The sequence below is a fragment of the Chelonoidis abingdonii genome, chromosome 3 (assembly GCF_003597395.2).
Source record: "Chelonoidis abingdonii isolate Lonesome George chromosome 3, CheloAbing_2.0, whole genome shotgun sequence".
NCBI classification, from domain to species: Eukaryota; Metazoa; Chordata; order Testudines; family Testudinidae; genus Chelonoidis; species Chelonoidis abingdonii.
Genome location: NC_133771.1, coordinates 207,483,132 through 207,503,708, shown reverse-complemented (window position 1 = coordinate 207,503,708; position 20,577 = coordinate 207,483,132). Strand labels below are relative to the sequence as shown.

The following is a 20,577-nucleotide window of genomic DNA, read 5'->3' as shown; positions in this document are numbered from 1 at the left end:
TATACAAACTTCTACTTTTAACACATTATCCTCTTTAAATTCTTCATTTACCAGCAACTGCTGACATCAAGTCCCCTCCCGCCCCAACAAAAATACAATAAAAAAATAAATAAACTTTTGATAGTTGCTGTGGTTCTGAGCTGCAAAGGCACTTTCAAATACAGAACTAGTTGTACGTCACCATAAAACCAATATACAAAAAACTCAGATTCAATAAATATAAATAAAACGTATTTTCTATAAAGGTATAAATCAGGACATCTGGCAAAAAGAAAGTTGACACTGAAGAGGACCTAATAAGGCTATGCAATACCATATGAAACATTTCCATGATGTATCAGCTACAGCTGAATTTACATTAGGGCACTTTTGACTAGTTTTGCATAGATGTGAAATGCAGCACTTGGTATTCCAGCCAACCACAGCAACTATCATTGCCAGTGTAAGCCAGCTTGTCAAAACTTAAATTAACACAGGGATTCTAAGTAAATAATAGCCTTAGACTCAAATATTACACAACAGTTTAAGAACTACAAGCTCCGAGTGCCTTTATAATGACATCTAAAGGCTCTGCATGGCAGCACCCACTGTCTGCTATACAATGTACTCCATCCGATTTAAACTTTGTGCACTTTCCAAGTCTCTGTTGTCTTGTTTGTTTGTCCAGTTTGGGTGTTTTGTCGGAGTGCTATTGGGGGGCTTTTCATCTCTATCTACCAGTGTATACGCTGGCTGTTTGACAAAGCGGCTCTTCTGCTGGTGCTTGTCCATGTCATCTTCCTCCACTTCCGAGTTGTGTGTCCTTATTTTGGCGATTTTGGAGTTCTTGTTTTCATAGTCTTTGATGGGAACCGTGTTTGCACCATGTTTCTCAATGGGGTTCTTGATCTGATTCAGCTGCTCCCGCACGTTGTTTGTAGTGTTGTCGTCTGACGCCGTATGAGTGTGGCTGCTCTGCTTTCTGCGTTTCCGAATGCACCAGAAGAAGGCAGTTACCAGGCAACAGATCCAAGCTACTGTTAAAACGGAGCTCAATAATGGCACCAAGAAATCTGCAAGACAGACATGAGACCAATTAACCTTGCCAGTAAAGTGTTTCAGTTGAGACGCTCCCTCCCAAAAGAAGGCTCTATTCATAAGCCTTCGTTATACAAGGAGGGGGGCTGGGGACATTCTTAGAAAAACAGAGTTCTTAGTGAGTGCTAAATTCACTTAAGAGTGCTGACGAATAGCCTTTTTATCCACGGAAAAGAGAGTGGTAATGCAAGTTGCCCTGCCCCTGCCAAAGACCCTAGCCTGGAGGGAACAGCTCTTGGCCTGAGGGTAATTGGCTCCATACCCATTCAAATCCTTGGTCTCTCTGCTTAAGACTGTCAATAAGAATACCAAATTTCTGACAGGTTGTGTGTCATGGAGGACTGTCCACTAGGATCTTGACTAGACTACCCAATTTATTTCATATGGGGCCAGTAACAGCCACACTTGTCACTATCAAAAGCCAGAAAATGGCACCTTGGTATTTTTCCTTCCTTCTCCATGGTGCAGGCCATTTGGGGAAAGATGGTAAAAAGATGACAAGGGGATGACTTTAATGGCACTATTTTGAGAAGTTAAATCTCTTTTAGAACAGTTTGGCACAATGGAAGGCCAAGAATCAAGCATCTTAGCTTAGTTTAGAAAGTTAAATCGTTTAAACACTTGGCCCACTAAAACTAGTGCAAGCTGTACTGTAAGATGAAGCTGGAAGCTGCCTCTTTACAAGAGATGAATTTTTGGAGTCTTAATTTAAAACGTACCTGTTTTATTTTTAATTGGTCGCCGCTGTACCCTGACTTCTGCAACGGCAGCAATTAGTGTGTTGTTTCCATCACGCTTACTAACCAGGTCAATAATTTTATCTGTGATTTCTTTGACGGGGTTTTCATCCTTTCCTATATCTTCAGCAGACTAAGACAGAAGGAGTATAGTTAATATTGGATACCAAAGTGATAACATGCATAACCAACCACAGCGAGCAAGCCTCTGCAATCAGTTGAGAGTTTTCCAGAAAAAAAAATTCAAAAACAGAAGTCTGTCTACGGGCAGAGATCTATCAGAAAGTATAAGCCCTTATCCTTTTCAAAAGACGAACAAGTGACTAGGATGACTAATAGTTTAAGGTAACAAAACAGTTACAATCAGAATTGCTAATCAGATGTTAACTTTCAAGCACATTGTTACATCTAAAGCTATGATACCCCTACCAATCTCAGAAGAAATTGCACTTGAAACAATGGGAAGTGCTGATAAAGCCTAGAATTATGGTTTTCATTAAATCCATGTGTTACACATATGGACAACCTGTTAAAGAGAGACCGGGTATCAGAGGTATACTTACAATAGCAACATGGATTTCATTGTGGGCTAAGTGTGAAGGCTCACAGATAATGTAGATTGAATATTCAACAGAAACATTCTTCAAAATGTTAAGATTCCTCAAGTCACTGCAAATGTGCTCAGTGGTAAGACCCTGAAACACAAAAAATACAAGTGAAAATTTGGACTGGGGGAGCTTCAAATAAAACACTTCCAAAAAAGCACCATATCCAGAAAGTTGGAATTAGCAAAGAAACCTAGCTATGGCAGAGCTGAAAATCTATGTTGGAAACAGGCAAAGATCAGGATCTATACTGCAGATTTCCGCTGAAAGAAGTTAGCTCTCCACAACATTTGACTTGCACAAAGCAAATCATTTGTTTTGTGCAATACCACATGGCAGCTTGCTTTCAGTAGTCTGAACAACATTTATATTTCTAAGTTACTTACTGAGACCATCAGCTCTTTGTTGAAGGTAAAAGTGATGTTGGCACAATTGTCCTGATAGTAAGAGTCCAAATTACATTTGGTCTTTACTGGTTGTTGATTTGAAGGCCAGCATACACCCACTCCAGAACAGGGATGTGTAAAGCAGTGGTCATCCTTAATAGGGACACAGGTGTGACCAGCTGGGCACTCGTGACCTTTGGCATGTATCAGGCAAGGTCTAGGACCACACCAAACCTAGAAGAGAATGAATTTTTATAGCACAGCTGTTTGCTCGATAGCTGAAAATAATGCAACCCAGATACAGTAAAAGCATACCTTAGAGCATGCAACCTTTCCATTCCAACACTGACAGGTATTGCAATCATCATCCCATTTAGCTCCATCAGACATCACTCGCCCATTGTTAATACAAGGCCTTCCTGTAACTGAGAATGGAGGAGATCAAATACAGTTAAGCATTTTAAAAACCCAAGACTTTGTCCCATTGGATTTTCTAATCCCTGTGCCCAACAACTGGTATTTATGAATTTTCACATTCTTAAACATGCTCCTCCTATAAAAATTGCTAATATGCAAGTCAACTGGATCTGATACTGTTGCCAGTCACATGCAGCCTGGAATACCTTCTTGGCATCTTGGGCCACTGCGACCAGGTGGGCAAATGCAACGGTACCCATTAATTTCATCCACGCATGTAGCTCCAAAGGCACAGGGTGACGACTGGCATTCGTTGATATCTGTGGTGGAGGGGAAGTTATATATATGTATTATACATACACAGCTGTGTGAGAGAGAGTCAGCTGTAGTGAAAGTGTTTTTCCACAGTTCCCAGGGAGCTAGATTCTGATCTCCATTACCCCAGTTCAGTTCTGGAGCAACTCCTCTAAAGTCACTGGCATTACATTAGATTTACACTACTCTAATAAAGATCAGCACCTGGCCCCGCATGGCTACTTTAAGCTCTTTAACAGCAAGGACACATTCTTTGGTACATAAACCAACCTGCTCACTTTCCTCTGACATAGTGCAGGTAAGCCCACATACTAAATACTTTGACGACAACTTTAAACCCCTTCCAGTTTTATTGCGGCTATGAATAATTCTATTTCCATGGCTGTTTTTAAAATATGTCAGTGTCCTCTTCCCTGTAATTTAATAATTGCAGGTTAGAACATATACCACCTCAAGGTCTATAAGTGGATTATTAATTGACAAATGTTTTAATTAGCATGCTTCCTCCTCAAACAGAAAACTGCAGCATAAACACGTTTTAACTGGGAAGATCATGCTGAAGGACAATCTAACCCCTCTGCTGAACCAAGACATCTTTGGAAGCATTAGGCATATACTTAACCCAAATGGTTTTCAAGGGAATCCCCCACCCATCTAGAGATTATAGAACCCTGCACATATACAAAATTTGTATCAGCATCTGAGTGGCAAAAATGGTCCATGGACATGTGGATTTGCAGGGCTCTAATCATAAATGCCAGATAAGAGACAAGTGTTGCAGCTGTACTGATTTCCAAAGCAGAGAGTTAAAACTTTTGATTGTGCAGCACACTTTAAATAACCATTAGTCAGATCAGCAAGAATTATAGTAACACTTACTTATCCTGCAGTCTGGACCAGCAAAGCCTGGAGCACATTCACAGCGGTACCAGTTGTCTCCATCAACACAAGTTCCACTGTTGTAACTAAAAGAAAGGTCAGACAGGAGATCTCAGTTCACCAATATTCAAATTACTAGGAGTAAAACAAAAACAGTAATGCAAAAAGATGATATGAAAGAGACACCCAGCTCATAACTTACCAAGGATGAGGACTGCAGTCATTTGTATCTGCAAAGAGAAAACGACAGACATGAATGTAAAAGTCATCAGCTAATACAGTGTTGTCGTCAGTGAAGATGTGCTGAATTTCCAGTTCCTGAGCTACATGTAGTTTAACTTTTAAAAAAAATATGCTGAAGTTCTCTGCTAAATTGATTCCAGGCTCCCATCACAAAATGTGTTAGCTACGCTGATGAACACATGTACGCAGGAAGAAATCCTTGTAAAGAATCTAACAGGAAGAAATGAGTGGAAGCAGACAGGGCTGCTGGTAGAAAAAGAATGCAGGAGGAAACAAGCAGACATCTGTCTCCACTTAGCTCATTTGCAACTTTCTCATGCCCAGGTCAAGGCTCTATCATAGAATGTCATTAAAAACAAAGATTCAGGTGATGCTAAAGCCTACATCAAACAGTTCTCCCTTCTGGTTTCCATCTCAAATCTCCGAGGACGACAGGATGAGCGAATGTTCTCATCAGGCAACTCTTTGGAAAAGCTCAAGCAGAGAGACTTACTCTGAGTGCAAGTAGGTCCTTCCCAGCCCTCTTTGCAGACACAAGTAAAAGAATCCCCACTGACGACACAGGTACCACCGTTATGACAGGGATTTGGCAAGCAGCTGCTGTTTCTCGCTGCAACAGAAACAAGAGTTGATAAGGATTTAAAAGCCATCAACTGAAGTGCAGAGGGAGGGAAGGCAGGCAGGCTGAGCCCTAGATTGAGAGCTCCATCTGCTCCCTGGAGGTTACATCAGACACTTACCTATATTACAAGTGGCTCCTTCCCATCCCACAGGGCACATGCACTTGAAAGTGTCCCCCTCATCATAGCACGTTCCTCCATTATTGCATGTAGCCTCATCGCACTGGCTATCACCTAGGAAGACCAAAACAGCCTTAGTTCCAGTGCTCTCGCAATGCAGGACAGCAAGTGGATGAAGACTCGTTAGATGCTAAGACTTACGGGAGTGGCAAGTTTTTCCTTTCCATCCGTTTTTACATTCACAGAAGAAGTCATTGACCAAATCTCGGCACGTCCCCCCATTGTGGCAAGGGTTTTTACTGCAGTCATTAATATCTGGAAGCATTGAAAGAGAAAATGAGCAAGGAGTGCATAGCATCTTTGGAGATACTCCATGCTTGACAGCAGCATGTTCTAGCCCTGGATTTGACCCCAAATCTCTATCTGCATTAAGATCTGCAAGCAGATAATCCCCATCACTGATTTATTATGCTTGCTCTGTACTGTGTCCCCCCGCCCAGCTCATTTTGTATCATGTCAGTAAGCCTTTCTCTAGTCCCCCCATCATAAAAGCCACCAGTGCTACTGAAAGCAAAGAGGCCTAATTACACAGTTTGGCTGTCAGTCAAAGGCTAGCAGTTCTTCACGGCCTCTTCCCCGTCTGCTGCCAAGACATGCAAAACGCAAGCACCACATGCAGATAAACACTGTTTTGCTACTCTAGCAAGTGTGTTTATGTACATTAATGCTCTAGACAGTCTCCAGCAGAAAGCATTAGAGCACCAGAGCCAACTTCTATTCTCTGCTCTGCTGCTAATGTGGGTGAGCCCTTTGACTCAGTTCTACCCTATCCTCATCCCCAATTGTACTTGCCTATTTAACAAGTGTGTAATGAAGCTCTAAAACTCCAAGCATTAACAGCCCCAATCCAAAGCCCAAAACTCAATGAAAAGATTCCCACTGACTTCAAGGGGCTTTGAATCATGCCTCATGACTGACTATAGGTGGTCCCTGCACATTATAAAGACCGTACGTTCAGAGTCACTCCTCCCCAATGCTGCTTCAGGATGTCTAGTCTTCAGTAGGCGTCGAGGGTTTAACTTACTTGTTTCACAATAAATTCCTTCCCATCCATCACTACAAATACATTTATAGGAGTTGATGCCATCAATGCAAGTGCCACCATTTTTACATGGATTGCTTTCACAGTCATTGATATCTGTGAACAGATTGAAGAAACTCTGGCTAAGTACAATTATTGGAGACTATGTATAATTAAGCTTTGCCAAAAGGAATCCCCCCCCCACACACTTTCTAGAAAGATCATCATTTGCTGATAAGGATTACAAGGAATAGCTGAAACAGCCCAATAAACTGAAACAGTCAGCACTATTTCCACCAGTAATATTTTTCTAAAAGAAAGATGCATTTTAACAGAGCTTTTAAAAGGTAGCCCATAAACTCTAAGGTGAAATCCACTATTAAACACCTCCGACCTCGTAATCCTACATTTCAAGGCTAGAGGGTTTGTTGCAACAGACTTCCCCATAGGCCTAGGGAATTCCAGTTTGCCTCACCCAAGAGCAAAGTCCCAGGGTTTTCTGTGATAGAGCAAACTCTTTAGTGGTCTCACAGACTGGTGTGGAGTCATTTGCAAAGGCAGATTCAGGATAAGAGAACACACATTTTAGTTCTTACTTTCATGGCAGTAGGTGCCAGTGAAGCCTTTGTTGCATTCACAGGTGAATTTTCCACCTGCTTGGCTCCTGCATTTCCCATGGGGACCGCAGACATTTGAAGAAATATAACGAACTCCTTCGGGTGTGCTGTTAGAAGCCACAGCCACTGTACAGCTGTCAATTACTGCAGATGAACAGAGAACGGGAAGTGATCAAGCACATCTATCAAGTTACCAAGCAGGCTGGCTTCTCATCTCCTCCAAGTTACTACCCATGTTTTACTTCCAGAGCCTAACTGAACTTCAGAGTAGGTTTTAAAGAATGTATCTTTCATCCAAGCATTGACAGTGCCAAATTTAGCTCTGGTGTACAAGAAACACGCTTCATTGAGTTCAGCAGAACTACAAACATTTATTCCAAGGCTGAATTTGGCCTTATTTTGGAAGAAGAGGTGAAGATGTTTTTGGGTACACACACACACACACCCCCCCATACCTTCACAAGGAGTAGTGCGACAGTGATCTTTCAGGTGGGAGCAGTTCTTTCCCTCATAATCTTCTGAACAGTTACAGAAGTAATCTGTGTTAAGGTTGAAGCACTGGGCACCGTTCTGGCAAGGGTTGGGCTCACAATAATCTATGTCCAACTGTAAGTGGTGGGAAAGGGGGTGGGGAGACAGTGAGTGAAACAAAGATTTTATTATTACTCTTGTCAGAGCTACAGGCAGCAGACACTGTGGAATCTGACCTTTTTATCTGCTCCCGCTATAAACTGTACATAATGCACAGTTATTCATGTAGTGATTTCAACAGATAGCACCCTGATATTTAATAGCCACTGAAGGTTAACAGTGAGCATGCAACAAAACTTGACATGCGAACACTTGCAATCTGCTTAACTAAAAATCTTCAGCAGCCACGAATTTTTCACAAGCACTTCCTTGGCAGACAGCTATACAACTGCAGTATGGTTCACTGGATATAAGGTATTCAGTGTGTGCAGACCTAGAAAGGACTGGTATGAACTCTCGTTATCTGGGGCTTGCATTTCAGCCAGGCTCACCTGACAGAGGTTTCCTGAGAAACCAGCAGGACACAGACACTGGAATCCATTGATTTCATCCTGACAGTGACCCCCATTCAAGCAAGGGTTGCTTGCACATTCATTGATGTCTTTCTCACAGTGATCTCCTGCGTAGCCAGGCGGACAGATACATCGATAACCATTAACCAAGTCCTGAGAAGGAATATTCAAGTTTAAAATTATTTTGAAAAAGGCCCAAACTATATCACTCCCTGACATGTCCCCTCCCTCCCTTGCCTTGTTTAATTTGCACTAAGAACACGTTTCTCGGGACAACACTTAAGCCAAAATTTAAGAAGACATTTACTGTGCATGTGTAACAATACTGTGTCTGTTTATTGCAAAGACTGTCACTGGTGATAAAGATGTGTCATTTATTACACAGTTATATAGTCCCCCTGCCCCTGCTCCCCTAAAATGGGCGCTCGCACACACGAGCCACATCCTCAACTAGTGTAACATAACCTAGCTCCAGTGACTTCTATGGAGACATGCTGATTTACATCTGTTGTAGGAAAAGTACATGGGGCAAGTACACATCTTTGTTACTCAGACTCAATTGCTTTGGTTTCAACATTTAATAACCAGCTTAAGTATGACTAACTCACCTGGCAGGATCCTCCATTCTGACATTGTCCAAGACAGTCATTAATATCTGCAAAAGAGTTGGGGACACATTTAGAAGGCAACTCACATTTACTCTAGACACTAGTTCAAGCCATTCGAAAACTCTGGCTTCATAAACCTTTTGTCAAGTTTCCTGCATGCCTTCCTTGTGATAAGGTTATTATAATGGGTGGGAATCTTCAGCAATTCTTCCAGCACAGTTAGTGAAACTTCACACCATTGCTTTAGTCACCTTATCAGAACATAGCCATGTTAAAGACTAATGAGTCTGATAAAATTGTGTATTTTCATTCCAGACAAGCTACTCCCTTTCTGAAGAGATCACTGGCTACAGGGGCTGCTTGCTTCAAGTTTAAAGCAGGGCTCAATTCAATGGACAGTATAGTAACTTTCAGCTTTTAGCAGATCAAGAACTGGACACAGAATATCCACAGGATACTTACTTATATCACAATTCTGGCCAGACCAGCCAGCAATGCAGTCACAATAGTAGCTGCCAATCAGGTTCCTGCAGGAGTTGGCATTGACACAAGGTTTGCCTTCACATTCATTCGCATCTGAAAGACAGATGGAACAGCAAAATGTTGAGCTGAAGGTACAGTGCATGTGGGGGGGTGGAAGGGAGGAATCTGTATCTTGTTTTCATAGCAATAATCAGGAATTCATTCGAAGTTAAGAAGAGCTTCTAACATACAGAGTGGACTAGGGAGACAACGTGGAATAAAAGGCAATCAAACATTAGACTTTGAATTACCTTTTGATTTCTCTCTAATTACAGCATGGTGGCTACACTAATTGATAGTTACCCAGCCACTCGTTAAGAAAAACTTAAAAAACCAAAAAAAAAGACAGACTCAATCAAGCATTTCGGAGGAGCACTGCAGCTTGGTCACTAGGATTACTATGTTGCATAAAGAATGCAGATGGCTCATACTTCATGAGATCACCCACATTTTGGAACCCAGCTGTGAACTCCTTGGTCTGGAGGAGTTGACATGGCTGAAGAGATACAGCAACTTTCCCACAAAGCCAAAGGGAGAAGGGGAGGGAGACAAAAAACAAGCCCTGGTTCAGCTGCAGTTTAAATACCTACATACAGCTTGGTTAGCTTAGTTGTGATAATTTGCTGTTTTCTGCTATAACCACTGTGCGTCGATAGTAAAAATGAACCAAGGAAACCATTCCGAGCTGAGTGTGGCCTAGGCCCCAATTCTGCAAACATCTCTACATAGGCTGAACTTTAAGCATCTGAGTGAGCCCGTTGATGTCAACAGATGGACTCAGACTTCAAACACACGCCTAAGTGTTTGCAGGATCAGAGCTGCTAGTTGTACACAGTTTCTCCAGAAGCTGTTTTGTAGAAAAGCGTGAAATAGAGCAAGTCAATATTTACCTAGCTGGCACGTCTTCCCAGTCCACTGAGGTGGGCAAATGCACTTGAACCCATCAACGAGATCCTGGCAGGTGCCTCCATGACCACAGGGATTTGGAGAACAATCATCAATATCTGCAAATGAAGGGCAGAACGGGAGGGAGAAACTTAGCTTTGTTACAAGATACCACAGCTGTGGCACCCTATTGATAGAATTCGTCCGCAGCAGCCACCACTATGATCTGTCCAGGAGGGAGGAGAGTATGCGTTCCCTGAGCTCTCTGACCTTATTCTCGTTTAGATGAAGATCCTTTTAATTTACATCAGGGCAGCATGAAGGGGCCTAGTGTAAATGAAAGCGAGGCCTGCTCTATTGAATTTATTGTAGGCTCTAGAGGCAAAGTTTTGGCAAGCTGTTAGAATAGTAATTAGCTGTCTTGAGATACATACAGCATGGAGTTTAAGACAGTTTGTTCCAATTATTTTCCTGACTTTATTAATAGCCCCCACTAATAGCAGTACAACAGCGGAAGAAATAAACCAATGCAAAAATTGCAAGAGATATTAGCAAGCTTCATGGAAGCACAGGTTTGCGTCCTGGACAAATGCAGTGGTTATAAGTAAGTTTTGTAATATTTAGAGAGAAATAGCCTCTTACTACAATGTGTTTAATTCCTAAAGAATGACTTACTAAGAGTGCACGTTGGTCCAGCCCAGCCAGGCGTGCACACACACTCAAATCCGGTAGAGGTTTCTAAGCAGCTTCCTCCATTGTGACAAGGATCAGAAAGGCAGGCGTGTTCCGCTGCACCAAACACACAACCACATCAGTTTGGGGACAGCCCAATGATATTACTAGTAACCACTACCACTCCCTCTGCAGATTTCCACGCCTGGGCCACCACACAAGACACCACTCTCTTATTCTTACTAGCACCCTTTGGTTTTACACAGTATCAAGCAGGCAGGAAATCATCTTTCATGCTAAGCTGACCTGATCAACGTACCGTGACTTATATCTGCTTGGATGAGAGCCAATTTCGCTCTCCTACAACTCCAGCACTCCCTAACAAGAGAGCTACACAAGTCTTCAAAAGTTAGACGGAGTATGATTAAGGAGATACCAGTCATTCACCGTGGAACAACTGTGAGCTCATCAACTATCATTTGCCAACATTAGTAACAGTATTAAAAATGCTAACTTCCCAGACAAGGTGTGCAAGATCACCATTAAATGCAAAAGAAAGGGGAAAGGCTAGATGGCAATTTGCAGCTGTGCCAAAGCACTTACCGATTTCACAGTTCTGTCCTGAGTAGCCCTCGGGGCAGGAACACTGATATTTGTCAGGCCCAGTGTTGCTGCAGGTACCACCATTCAAACAAGGTGGGTGAGTCCCACAGTAGTTAAGATCTGTAAGAAGATGAGCACCAGAATACAAGGCTTGAATAACAAGGGGTTTGTGCTGTTACTCCAGATACTTTATAGAATGTATCTATGCACAAAAGTGGGCCAGGACACAGGAAAGCTAAGTGTGTATGCGAACAACTGATGCATGGCAGAAACACAAAAAGGACAGAAACACCCACGTTTCTGGATCCTTTCTTTCTACACTAAGTCCAACAGCATTAAAATTCAAGTTTTATACTTGGCTATCTACAAGATTAGCATACCTTTATCACAGAGCTGACCACCCCAGTTGGTTTCACAGAGGCACTGCCATGGTTCAATGCAAGTGCCATGGACACATCCTGGGTGCGGAATGCACTTATCACAGTACTGGCCTTGCCATCCGTACTGACACCTTAATAAAAACAGAACAAGGAAACAAAACGTGGAATTACTTCCAGAGAGTACAAGGGACTGCAGAACTCCAAGGTTTTAAGATAGACTGGGGGAGGTGGCGTGGGGGGGAAGCCATTCAAGGTTTGTTTCATGGTTTCTTGTAAACAAACATTTTAGCCATTTTGCCAAGGTCTCTAAAGCCGGCCTGCTCACAAAAGAATAACTGTTTGAGAGAAGCAGCATGGGGCCATTCATCACAATAATACTCTATTCTGAGGCTCATACAAACGAGGCAGAGGGTGGGTGTGCGCAACAAATCAATCTCTGGACTTTGACAGAATGGATTATACATTAAAAAAAGTCAGGGGAAACCATGGTTATCTGGAGAGCCTCATGAATGCAAGGTTCCAGACGTTTGAGCCACACAGTGTGTGCAGGAAGAGAAACAAACCACGCCATAAACACCAACTCAGAGCCCACTGCAATCAAAGCACTAAGCAAGTCAACTCAGAGTTAGAGGAAGTTACCTTTAATCTGTGCTAGAAGTTATGTAACATGCATGATGATGGGATTTTTAAAAGGCTCCCATAATTTGGTATTTGGTCAAAAAAGCCCCCTCCCTTTCAATGTACTTCAGAGCTAGTGTTTACACTGGGGGGGAGGGGGAATCTTCTCACTCTGCATCCAGGTCTAAACTAATTTTATCTATTGTCTAGAGCATGGATTTAATAAGTATTACTAATCTTCACCAAGCTACAGAGATTGTTTGATTTTAAAAAGGGTAGGAAGAAGAAATCTTTACTGTGCAAAAGTCAGAGGTTTGCTTTAATGTGAGTGCACTTCAGACTTTAAACAGTTATATTTTTTCTGTAAGAATTAAAATATATTGGAAAATTGAGGAGTTTAAGTGTGAAGTCAAGGGTCTAAGTAAAGTAATGCATTTCATTAATGGGGCCTGGTGGCAAGTAATCAGCAGCAATTATTCACTAAGCCATCACTAGATTATGAAAATAAACCTTCTGAGCAATCAGGTAGGCTTTCATTTTTCAAAAGAGCTGTTCTGACCAGTATATCCATCTCATGGGAAAAGCTAGAGGGCTCTGTGATGGCCCATCAGCCACAGCTAGTGGTAAGTTGAACTCCCCTTCTAAAAATCCTCCTAATTAATTTTTTCCATAGCTATTTCAACAGCAGCCTGTCAAAGACCATGTGGAACACCTGATGTTCTTATGTGAATGAAAAATTAAAAAAAAGTGTTAGTTTAACTTGTAGAAGTTTGTGAAGAAAGGACACCAAAAATTCAGAGGCGGCAAGGGGGAGAGAAGACAGTCTTTCCCCAACAACTTGTGGAAAAAAGTCTTTCCATTTACAGAAAGTGAGAAGGATGCAAAAAGACCAAATTTAGGATCGGAACCTGCAAAATTCCATTAATTCAATGCTACTACTCACACGCATGCAACTTTATATCCAAGTATTTTCAAGAGAGCACCTTAGTTTTATAAACATTTGCATCCTTTCCAGACTCTTTCACTCCCTGCTAGGAAATGGAAGCAAAAAAATCACTGAAAATCTTTACTCTTGCTTTAGTTAAACAAAAGATACAGTAATGAACTTTTTAAAGAATCTAGAGATCTGACTTCCGTTTTGAAGGACAAGCCCAAAGCCAACAAAGAAGAGCAACAGGAATCTTCTATTAATGCCAGAACAGAAATCCATTAAGTTATTCTCATTTAACAACAGGCATGGAGCAGTTTCTCATGAGAAATGTGAAGTGCCTTTGCTTGTATAATGATTCATGAGGAAGTTTGGTTTTGTTGGCAGTTCTGTGTTGAAAAGATTGACTCTCAAAGGGGGAAAAAGATATTTTAAATATGTTTGCAAGTCATCTGTTACAACAGACCCCAGAGAAGCCTCTGCTGGGACATTTTAAAATTTGGTTGCATTTACAACATACAGCCTATATGACTCATCAAAACTTCCGAGGGGGGGGGGGAAAAAAAAAAAATCAAATCTTATTTTGTGTTCGCTTGAAAAGATACGAGTCTCCCTTGGCAAGCAGAAATTATCTGAGAGCGCCAGAAGGACAGCATTGTTTTAAGACTGTGCAAATGAAGCGTGGGAAAGTTGCACCTTAAGTAAATAAGAGCACTAGTGCATGTCTGGGCAGTGAGCAGGAGGTGAGACTTAGAGAAAGACCTTTAAAAAAAAAAATCTGGAAACAATGCCTGTTCAGTGAGGAGACTGCAATCCTTGCATGGCCTGCTTATTCCAACAACAGCAGCACAAATCCTTGGTGTGCATCAGCTGAGGCTGCCTCAAGCAGCTGGCCCACTTCTAAAGGACCAATGATTCTTCTGATCAGATTTACTCCAACAGGCTCCTCAATTTAAAATCCTGGTTTGGTGTTTTGGAGCTGGACCAGCTGACACCAACGCTGTTAAACATCAGAACCGCAGGAGTCATTTCTTTTGCCTCGCTCTACCGACCCCCCCAAAGACAGAGAAGGGAAAAGCAATCCACAGTGTCAGGTAGCGTTGTTTTGTTTCCTACTTTCTGAACCTTCCTTTAGGAAGGGATGAAAACTGCTCTGTTCCTTTTAACCTTCTGTATTTTGCCAATCTTCATTCTTAGCCATGGCCATGCAGGATGTATGCAACATGCTGTCACTGGACCAAATGACTTCATACATAAAACCACGGCTCCTTATTCCCTTGCTAGATGGGCACAATCAGTGGTTAAACAAAAATTGTTAAACACGGTTTGTCTCTAAGAAATATCCAAGACTCTGCATTGATCAGGGAATAAGCCTCCCCCTATTGTAAATACGAATACAAAAAAATATTTCAAGACATTCCAAAAATTTAACTGTAATTGTTAAATTGTTCAGTTATGTCTAAGCTCTGCTTTTCATTGTCTCCTGCCCAGACCGGAATCGACTTCAAAGCACAGCAACAAAATTCTGCATTCATCAGTGTCTGCTGACAAGATTCCATCCTCGCTATTAACCTCTCAGCACTCAGAGCCTGGCTCAGAAAAGCCAAAGAACCAAGAGATTTTACTAATCCCATTCTGAAGAATGCTTGACTTTTGCCTATTGATGGGAAAAGCTGGGCAGGGGGTGGGAGAGTAAGGAAGAAAAGAAATACTGTATTTAGAACTGCTGGCAGAAAAGCCCATAATCAGCCGTCCATTTTAAAAGACAAGTTGCACCAATTTATACAGATGCAATTAGTTACTGCTCATTAGGAAGCATCCACCATAAATTTGTTTTTGTTCCATTCAATTCATAAATGCTGCCATTTGCTTCTCCCCCTCTTCCCCTTAAAGTCTCAGATGCATTTATAGCTTATTCAGTGTGACTGGCATGAAAAAAAGATGCCCTTGCCTGAAATAGCTGGACAGTTCAACTTCTCCCCTTGTCCAGCATTCACAGCACAAGTGGTTACAAATTTGTTAGCAAAATCATTGTGTTTACCTGCATTCTCCTGGAGTTTTGCAAGAGCCATGCTTAGGACTACAACCCTGGCGGCAAATAGCTGCAAAGAGAAAGAAGCATCAATAAGTATGCTGTCCATTTCCCACATCCTCACGCTCGTGGGAATGTTTTAATCTCTAGCTAGCATTGTAATCCTACCAAAGCCAAGCTTTAACAGGTCTCTTATATCAACTCTAGTGGAAAGAGGTGTAGGATGTGCCTTACGGCAGCAAATCCATCCGGGCAGCTAACTAAATAGGGATCCCACATGATGCTGTTTTAAGAACTTGTATCAACCCCAGAGAAGCCATTGTGCCTAATAAACTTGCACCCCATGATGTTCTACAAGAATTTATCTTTCTGCATCAGAAGGTGAGAGGAGCCCTTCCCTCACTTTACAAAAAATGCAGTGCTAGTTGGCTTGGTAATAACAGCTGTTTTCTCCCAGACCTGTGTGCACACCCCATTTCAATGGGTCTAGATTGAAACTGCACATATATTTTATCAAACACGGTTTGCTGACAATCAATTCTTCCAGCTCAGGGTTCTGCATTTCTCTTGCAGAAGTTCACACTGTTAAAGGGATTGAGAACACGCTCCGCAACGTCCACTCACGTAGGAGACAGCCTGGAACTCTGCGGCTGAAAGGCTTTTTATTTGCCCCTTCAGCTTCACGACATTTCTTCCTGCTCACCCTGGAGCACCACACAAAACATTCTGCCCCACAAGGGAAAGTCTTGGTCCTGTAAAAGTCAGTGGCAAAACCCTCACTGGCTTCAAATGAGGTGAGACCACCTCTGGCCTATGAAGTGGGTAATCAATGTTACTCAATTGAAGAGGACACTTGCTAATATTCTAGTGCTTCTTGAATTGATATGGGGCTTGAAAGGGCTTCTGGGTAACGTTTAAACAAGTCATTAGGCGCTTTTGAAAATTCTGCCCATTAAACAGAAAGCCCCATAGAATAAAATCTATTATCTATATAATGGGTACATGGACAGCTATGGTAGCTGCAAAAAGAGATAAAAGCATCAATAAGTATGCTGTCCAGTCAGTCCACCTTAACCCTGAACTGGAGAGAACAGTCCTTGCCCAATCAATCCTTGGCCTCTCTGCAAGGCTACCAACAAAGGCACCAGCGAGGGGTTACGATGGTGTGGATGGTTATCCTCTAGGAATCGGGCTGACACTAGCAGGCAACAGAATAGCAATCTTGAGGTTAAGTGCTCCATGTCCATTGAACTATCCAAGACCATTATCAGTACAAAACTAGTTACAAACCTTTGCTGCATTCTGGCCCCATCCAGCCTTCCAGACAAGTCTTGTTGCCGTTCTGATCACAGGTATGGTGGCCGAAGAAGTCATCTCTTGGTCGACAAAACTTGTTGCAGCCAAAGCCATAGTAATGCTCATCACAAGTCACCCGGATCTGGTACTCAAAATGGGCAATGCCTGCGTTTTGTTTCAAAGTCTGCCACTGACGGCTTGGATTGATCATACCAGAGTGGGATGCCTTTTCGATAATGCTATCAGGATCTAGAAGTCAGAAGTGAAGGGGAGGTTAACACTTTGTTGGTCATCTGAACTGGATGGAAGTCAGTCAGTCTCACAAACAGGATTTCGAGAGACTGCTATATGCTGGCTTTATTTAATTGGGTCTCCAAAATTAAGAAAAAAGTTGCCCCAAAGCCTATGCCATTAACAGACATGCACGTATTGTGTACTGAATGGATACCAGACTGAAGTCAGTGAACAGTTAGGCCAATGCTGACCACCCCTTTTGAGTAGCTCATACTTAAGACTCCCAATAAGAACCATAAGTTTAGCAAATCAAGGAGGAAAACAGAACTGCATTTACTCCTACCTATAACAGGGATAGGAATCTAAGCTTGGTGCAGCATGCGTTTTGCGCCGCTTGTTCAATTAGTATTGTATTGTCTGTTACAGTATTTGTGAAAACCTCCAGCCCTAATATTATAGCCTAATAAGATAACCTTTCAAATTGGACAGACACATGCAAAAGGCTTGCAGGCTTCTGGAAGCCAGGTATAAAGAGTTTTCTACATGAGAAGTCTAGTGACATTTGGCATATGTGATTCTCATTCAGTTTTGGCCAGGAAATACTGTGAAAATTAGCTCTTCAGATGTTAGCTGACACTCACCTAACAGAGATCTGTACAAATAACTCAAATTGCTTTATGTGGAATATAGCTTTCCCCTTCTTTCCTTAAAGAGTTTAAACTTTGTACTTGACATTTAATTCCAGCAAAATTTTCTGGCTTTTAGAAACATACAACTGTCTAAATCACAGCCTGAAATAATAATATTTCACATTAGCATGGAACATTGTATATATCTGTGGTATTTCACTTTGTAGTCCAGGTCTTGTGACTTAAAATGATCTGACACTGCCTTACGACCTGCTGCTAGCAGCACTTGACTGCAGAGTGAAAGTTTATCATAAAATAGCCAGAATACCCTTGCAAACCCAGTGCAAAAACAAGACTAAATTACCAGGCCAGACTTCTGCATATGGGAGCATAATCCAGAGTCAGAAAAATTCTAAACGAGAAGGGCCCTTTGCCAGTAATGTGTTAGAATGCTCTATCTGAAGGACTATCACATTTAAGAATTAAAATGAATCAAAACATTTACTTGTTCTTTCAACACTTAAGGTTTGGGACTTTACATAAGGCAGACTTGAAGGCGAATAAAACTTTTGCAAAGCTGATGAAGACATGGGCTATTTTCTTTAAATTTGTTCATGAGAGCCTGCTTTTAGCTTTCAGAATGAACTTCCAAACACGACGACGGTTATTCAAAGCAGTAACAATTCATCTCTAGCTAAGAAGAGCCAAATAAATCGAAGTATTCGCTATCCCACCAGAGAAGCCTGTTGATCTGTGTTTAAACTGTCATGGTATTCTTGAGTGCAGGAGTCCAGTGTCTATTGCATTTTTACAGGTTAGAGTTAATAGCATCCACTTATTTACTTTTGGTTTTAAAAATGTTCTCTTTCTAACTCATTTTTCAGAGCTATGAGTAATTTGTAATGTAGGCCCCCCCACCCCACCCCACTATGAACAGACAGTTTTTTGCACCGCTTTAACTATGCTGATTTCAAACTAGTATAGTTGCATCAGTACAGCGCTGTAGCTTGAATGCAGTTCTGTTGGGATAAAGGAATATCTTGTGAGCTTATTTCTGTAAGATTAGTCTCCAGTTCAGCAAGGTACTTAAGCACATATGTATCTGTTGGTCTTCAGTGGGACTACTCAGTGGATAAAGATACACTCATGCCTAAGTACCTTGCTGAACTGGGATCTAAGTGACTTTGCCAAGGGCATGCATTGAGTCTGTGGCACAGCTCTGCCCAATCCCAGTCCAGTGTCTTTTCATCCTGAATGAGGAAGAGGCTCATGAGAGTCAGATTACCAGCAGGATTATAGAACGGATTTGCTTTTGAAGCTGAGAATTGTTGCTTCACATATTCACACCCGTTTCATTCCATGGCACTAGAAAGTCATGTTTCCTTTAAAAAAAATGGTACAGAGCTCCCTTCTTGCCTCCACCCAGGCACCCCTCCCCCTTATCATTTGGGAGCATGTATTTGTTGCACAGGTAGGTAGCTCTGCCATGTTTCACTCAAACTGCTTAGTCCTTTAGGCCCTTAGCCACAGCCTGCTGAACCCAATGGCAACGCTCCCATGAATACAATGGGTTTTGGATCAGGCCCTTAAGTGTATTCAGTTTTATCATGAAATAAAGATGACTGAGTTGGTCTTTTTTGGTTACCATTAAAGTATCTTTCTTGGATACAGGTCACAGTAATGTCACTGCACATGTAATTCCTGATGAGAGCTCATGTGGGCATACATGACCCTGGTCAACACCTGCCAATAGCCACTTCTCAGAGAGCAAAGGCATTTTCATAATCACGTATGCCATGTTCTTCCTTGTATTTTTTCCCCACCCTCCCCTTAGTCCCACCTGGAAGCACAGGAGAGGACACCACAGCCCTTCTACTCCCAGTCCACACCAGATTAATACGGAGCACACACTAATAATGAAGCCAGCCAGCCTAGAGAAAGTGATCTTCATAATTCCCTTGATGACATCTGACTTGGGAATCCCAAGCTTTGATAAAAGTTAGAGGAAACATTAACCAACTGGCAATTGCTGAGGTGGAAGAGAAGCCCTCTGACAATATTAAAGCTTGTACTCTGCTCTTAACAGCAGAGAGCTGGTAGGGTTCAGGCAGGGTTTGGCTAAGCTGCAGTAGTTTGAGCATTGGCCTGCTAATCAATCCTTGAGGGTGTCATTTAGAGATCTGGGGATGGGTCCTGCTTTGAGCAGGGGGTTGGATTAGATACCTCCTGAGATCCCTTCCAACCCTGATATTCTATGATCCACAGTGTAACCAGCAATGTTGGGTATCCAACTTGAGATGCCTTGTAGGGGGCCCAGTTTTCAGCAACTGGTGAGCACCCACCCTCAGAAAAGCTAGGCACCATAAGGTGAGTTTGGACACTGAAATTGGTCACCTTTTAAAACCTTGGCCTCCTAACATCTTCCAGTTATGGTTTAAGTTACATGATGCTGAAGCCTCTTATGCTTGACTTGAATTCACATGCAACTGATACCAGTAAGCTATAACAGCACTTGGTCATACCCCTTGTCAGCTCCGTTTGTTTTACTGATGAAGCAACAACAGTGGTAGTGAGCTGGAACCTAATCCAGGACAAAGCTAGAAACACCTTTGGGTTAAATCCTGGCCCCATGGAAGTCAAACTCCCTTGGACTCCAATGGATCTGCCTACACTGCAGTTAAGAACCCACAATGGGCCCATGCCAGTGGACTTGGGCTTGCGGAGATCAGGCTGTTTAGCTGCAGTGTAGACATTCTGGGACTGTTCCACCTCGCAAGGTCCTAGAGCCCAACTTCCAGCCCAAGCCTGAACATCTACATGACAATTAAACAGCCCCAAGCCCGGTGAGACTGAGTCATGCCATGTAGACATACCCAATGGAGCCAAAGTTTCACCTTAGGTACTACATGGGATACAGCAAAACTGCTGGTGGGGAAGACAAGGGTACAGAGAAGAGACGGTCAAGTCTAGTTTTTAAATGACCAAATTTCCATCAGGTCTGTCATATGCCATTAAAACAATGAACCCTGC

At 42.2% G+C, this 20,577-nt stretch overlaps 1 protein-coding gene across 1 annotated transcript in view; it reads right to left on the bottom strand.

Annotated features, from left to right (window-relative positions):
* Positions 1–509: 509 nt before the first annotated feature.
* Positions 510–20,577, bottom strand: part of JAG1 (jagged canonical Notch ligand 1) — a 34,698-nt gene continuing 14,630 nt past the window's right edge. Inside the window, exons 4-26 of the mRNA XM_032800144.2 lie at positions 16,679–16,933; positions 15,398–15,458; positions 11,811–11,941; positions 11,431–11,550; positions 10,831–10,944; positions 10,161–10,274; positions 9,211–9,324; positions 8,749–8,795; positions 8,120–8,293; positions 7,553–7,703; positions 7,077–7,241; positions 6,484–6,597; positions 5,601–5,714; positions 5,400–5,513; positions 5,153–5,269; positions 4,619–4,646; positions 4,417–4,502; positions 3,429–3,542; positions 3,121–3,230; positions 2,806–3,039; positions 2,378–2,509; positions 1,797–1,947; positions 510–1,052 (exon numbers count right to left, since the gene is read on the bottom strand). Coding sequence (XP_032656035.1) covers positions 595–1,052; positions 1,797–1,947; positions 2,378–2,509; positions 2,806–3,039; positions 3,121–3,230; positions 3,429–3,542; positions 4,417–4,502; positions 4,619–4,646; positions 5,153–5,269; positions 5,400–5,513; positions 5,601–5,714; positions 6,484–6,597; positions 7,077–7,241; positions 7,553–7,703; positions 8,120–8,293; positions 8,749–8,795; positions 9,211–9,324; positions 10,161–10,274; positions 10,831–10,944; positions 11,431–11,550; positions 11,811–11,941; positions 15,398–15,458; positions 16,679–16,933 — 3,218 coding nt within the window. The 3' untranslated portion in view covers positions 510–594. The remainder of the gene's footprint in view (positions 1,053–1,796; positions 1,948–2,377; positions 2,510–2,805; positions 3,040–3,120; positions 3,231–3,428; positions 3,543–4,416; positions 4,503–4,618; positions 4,647–5,152; positions 5,270–5,399; positions 5,514–5,600; positions 5,715–6,483; positions 6,598–7,076; positions 7,242–7,552; positions 7,704–8,119; positions 8,294–8,748; positions 8,796–9,210; positions 9,325–10,160; positions 10,275–10,830; positions 10,945–11,430; positions 11,551–11,810; positions 11,942–15,397; positions 15,459–16,678; positions 16,934–20,577) is intronic.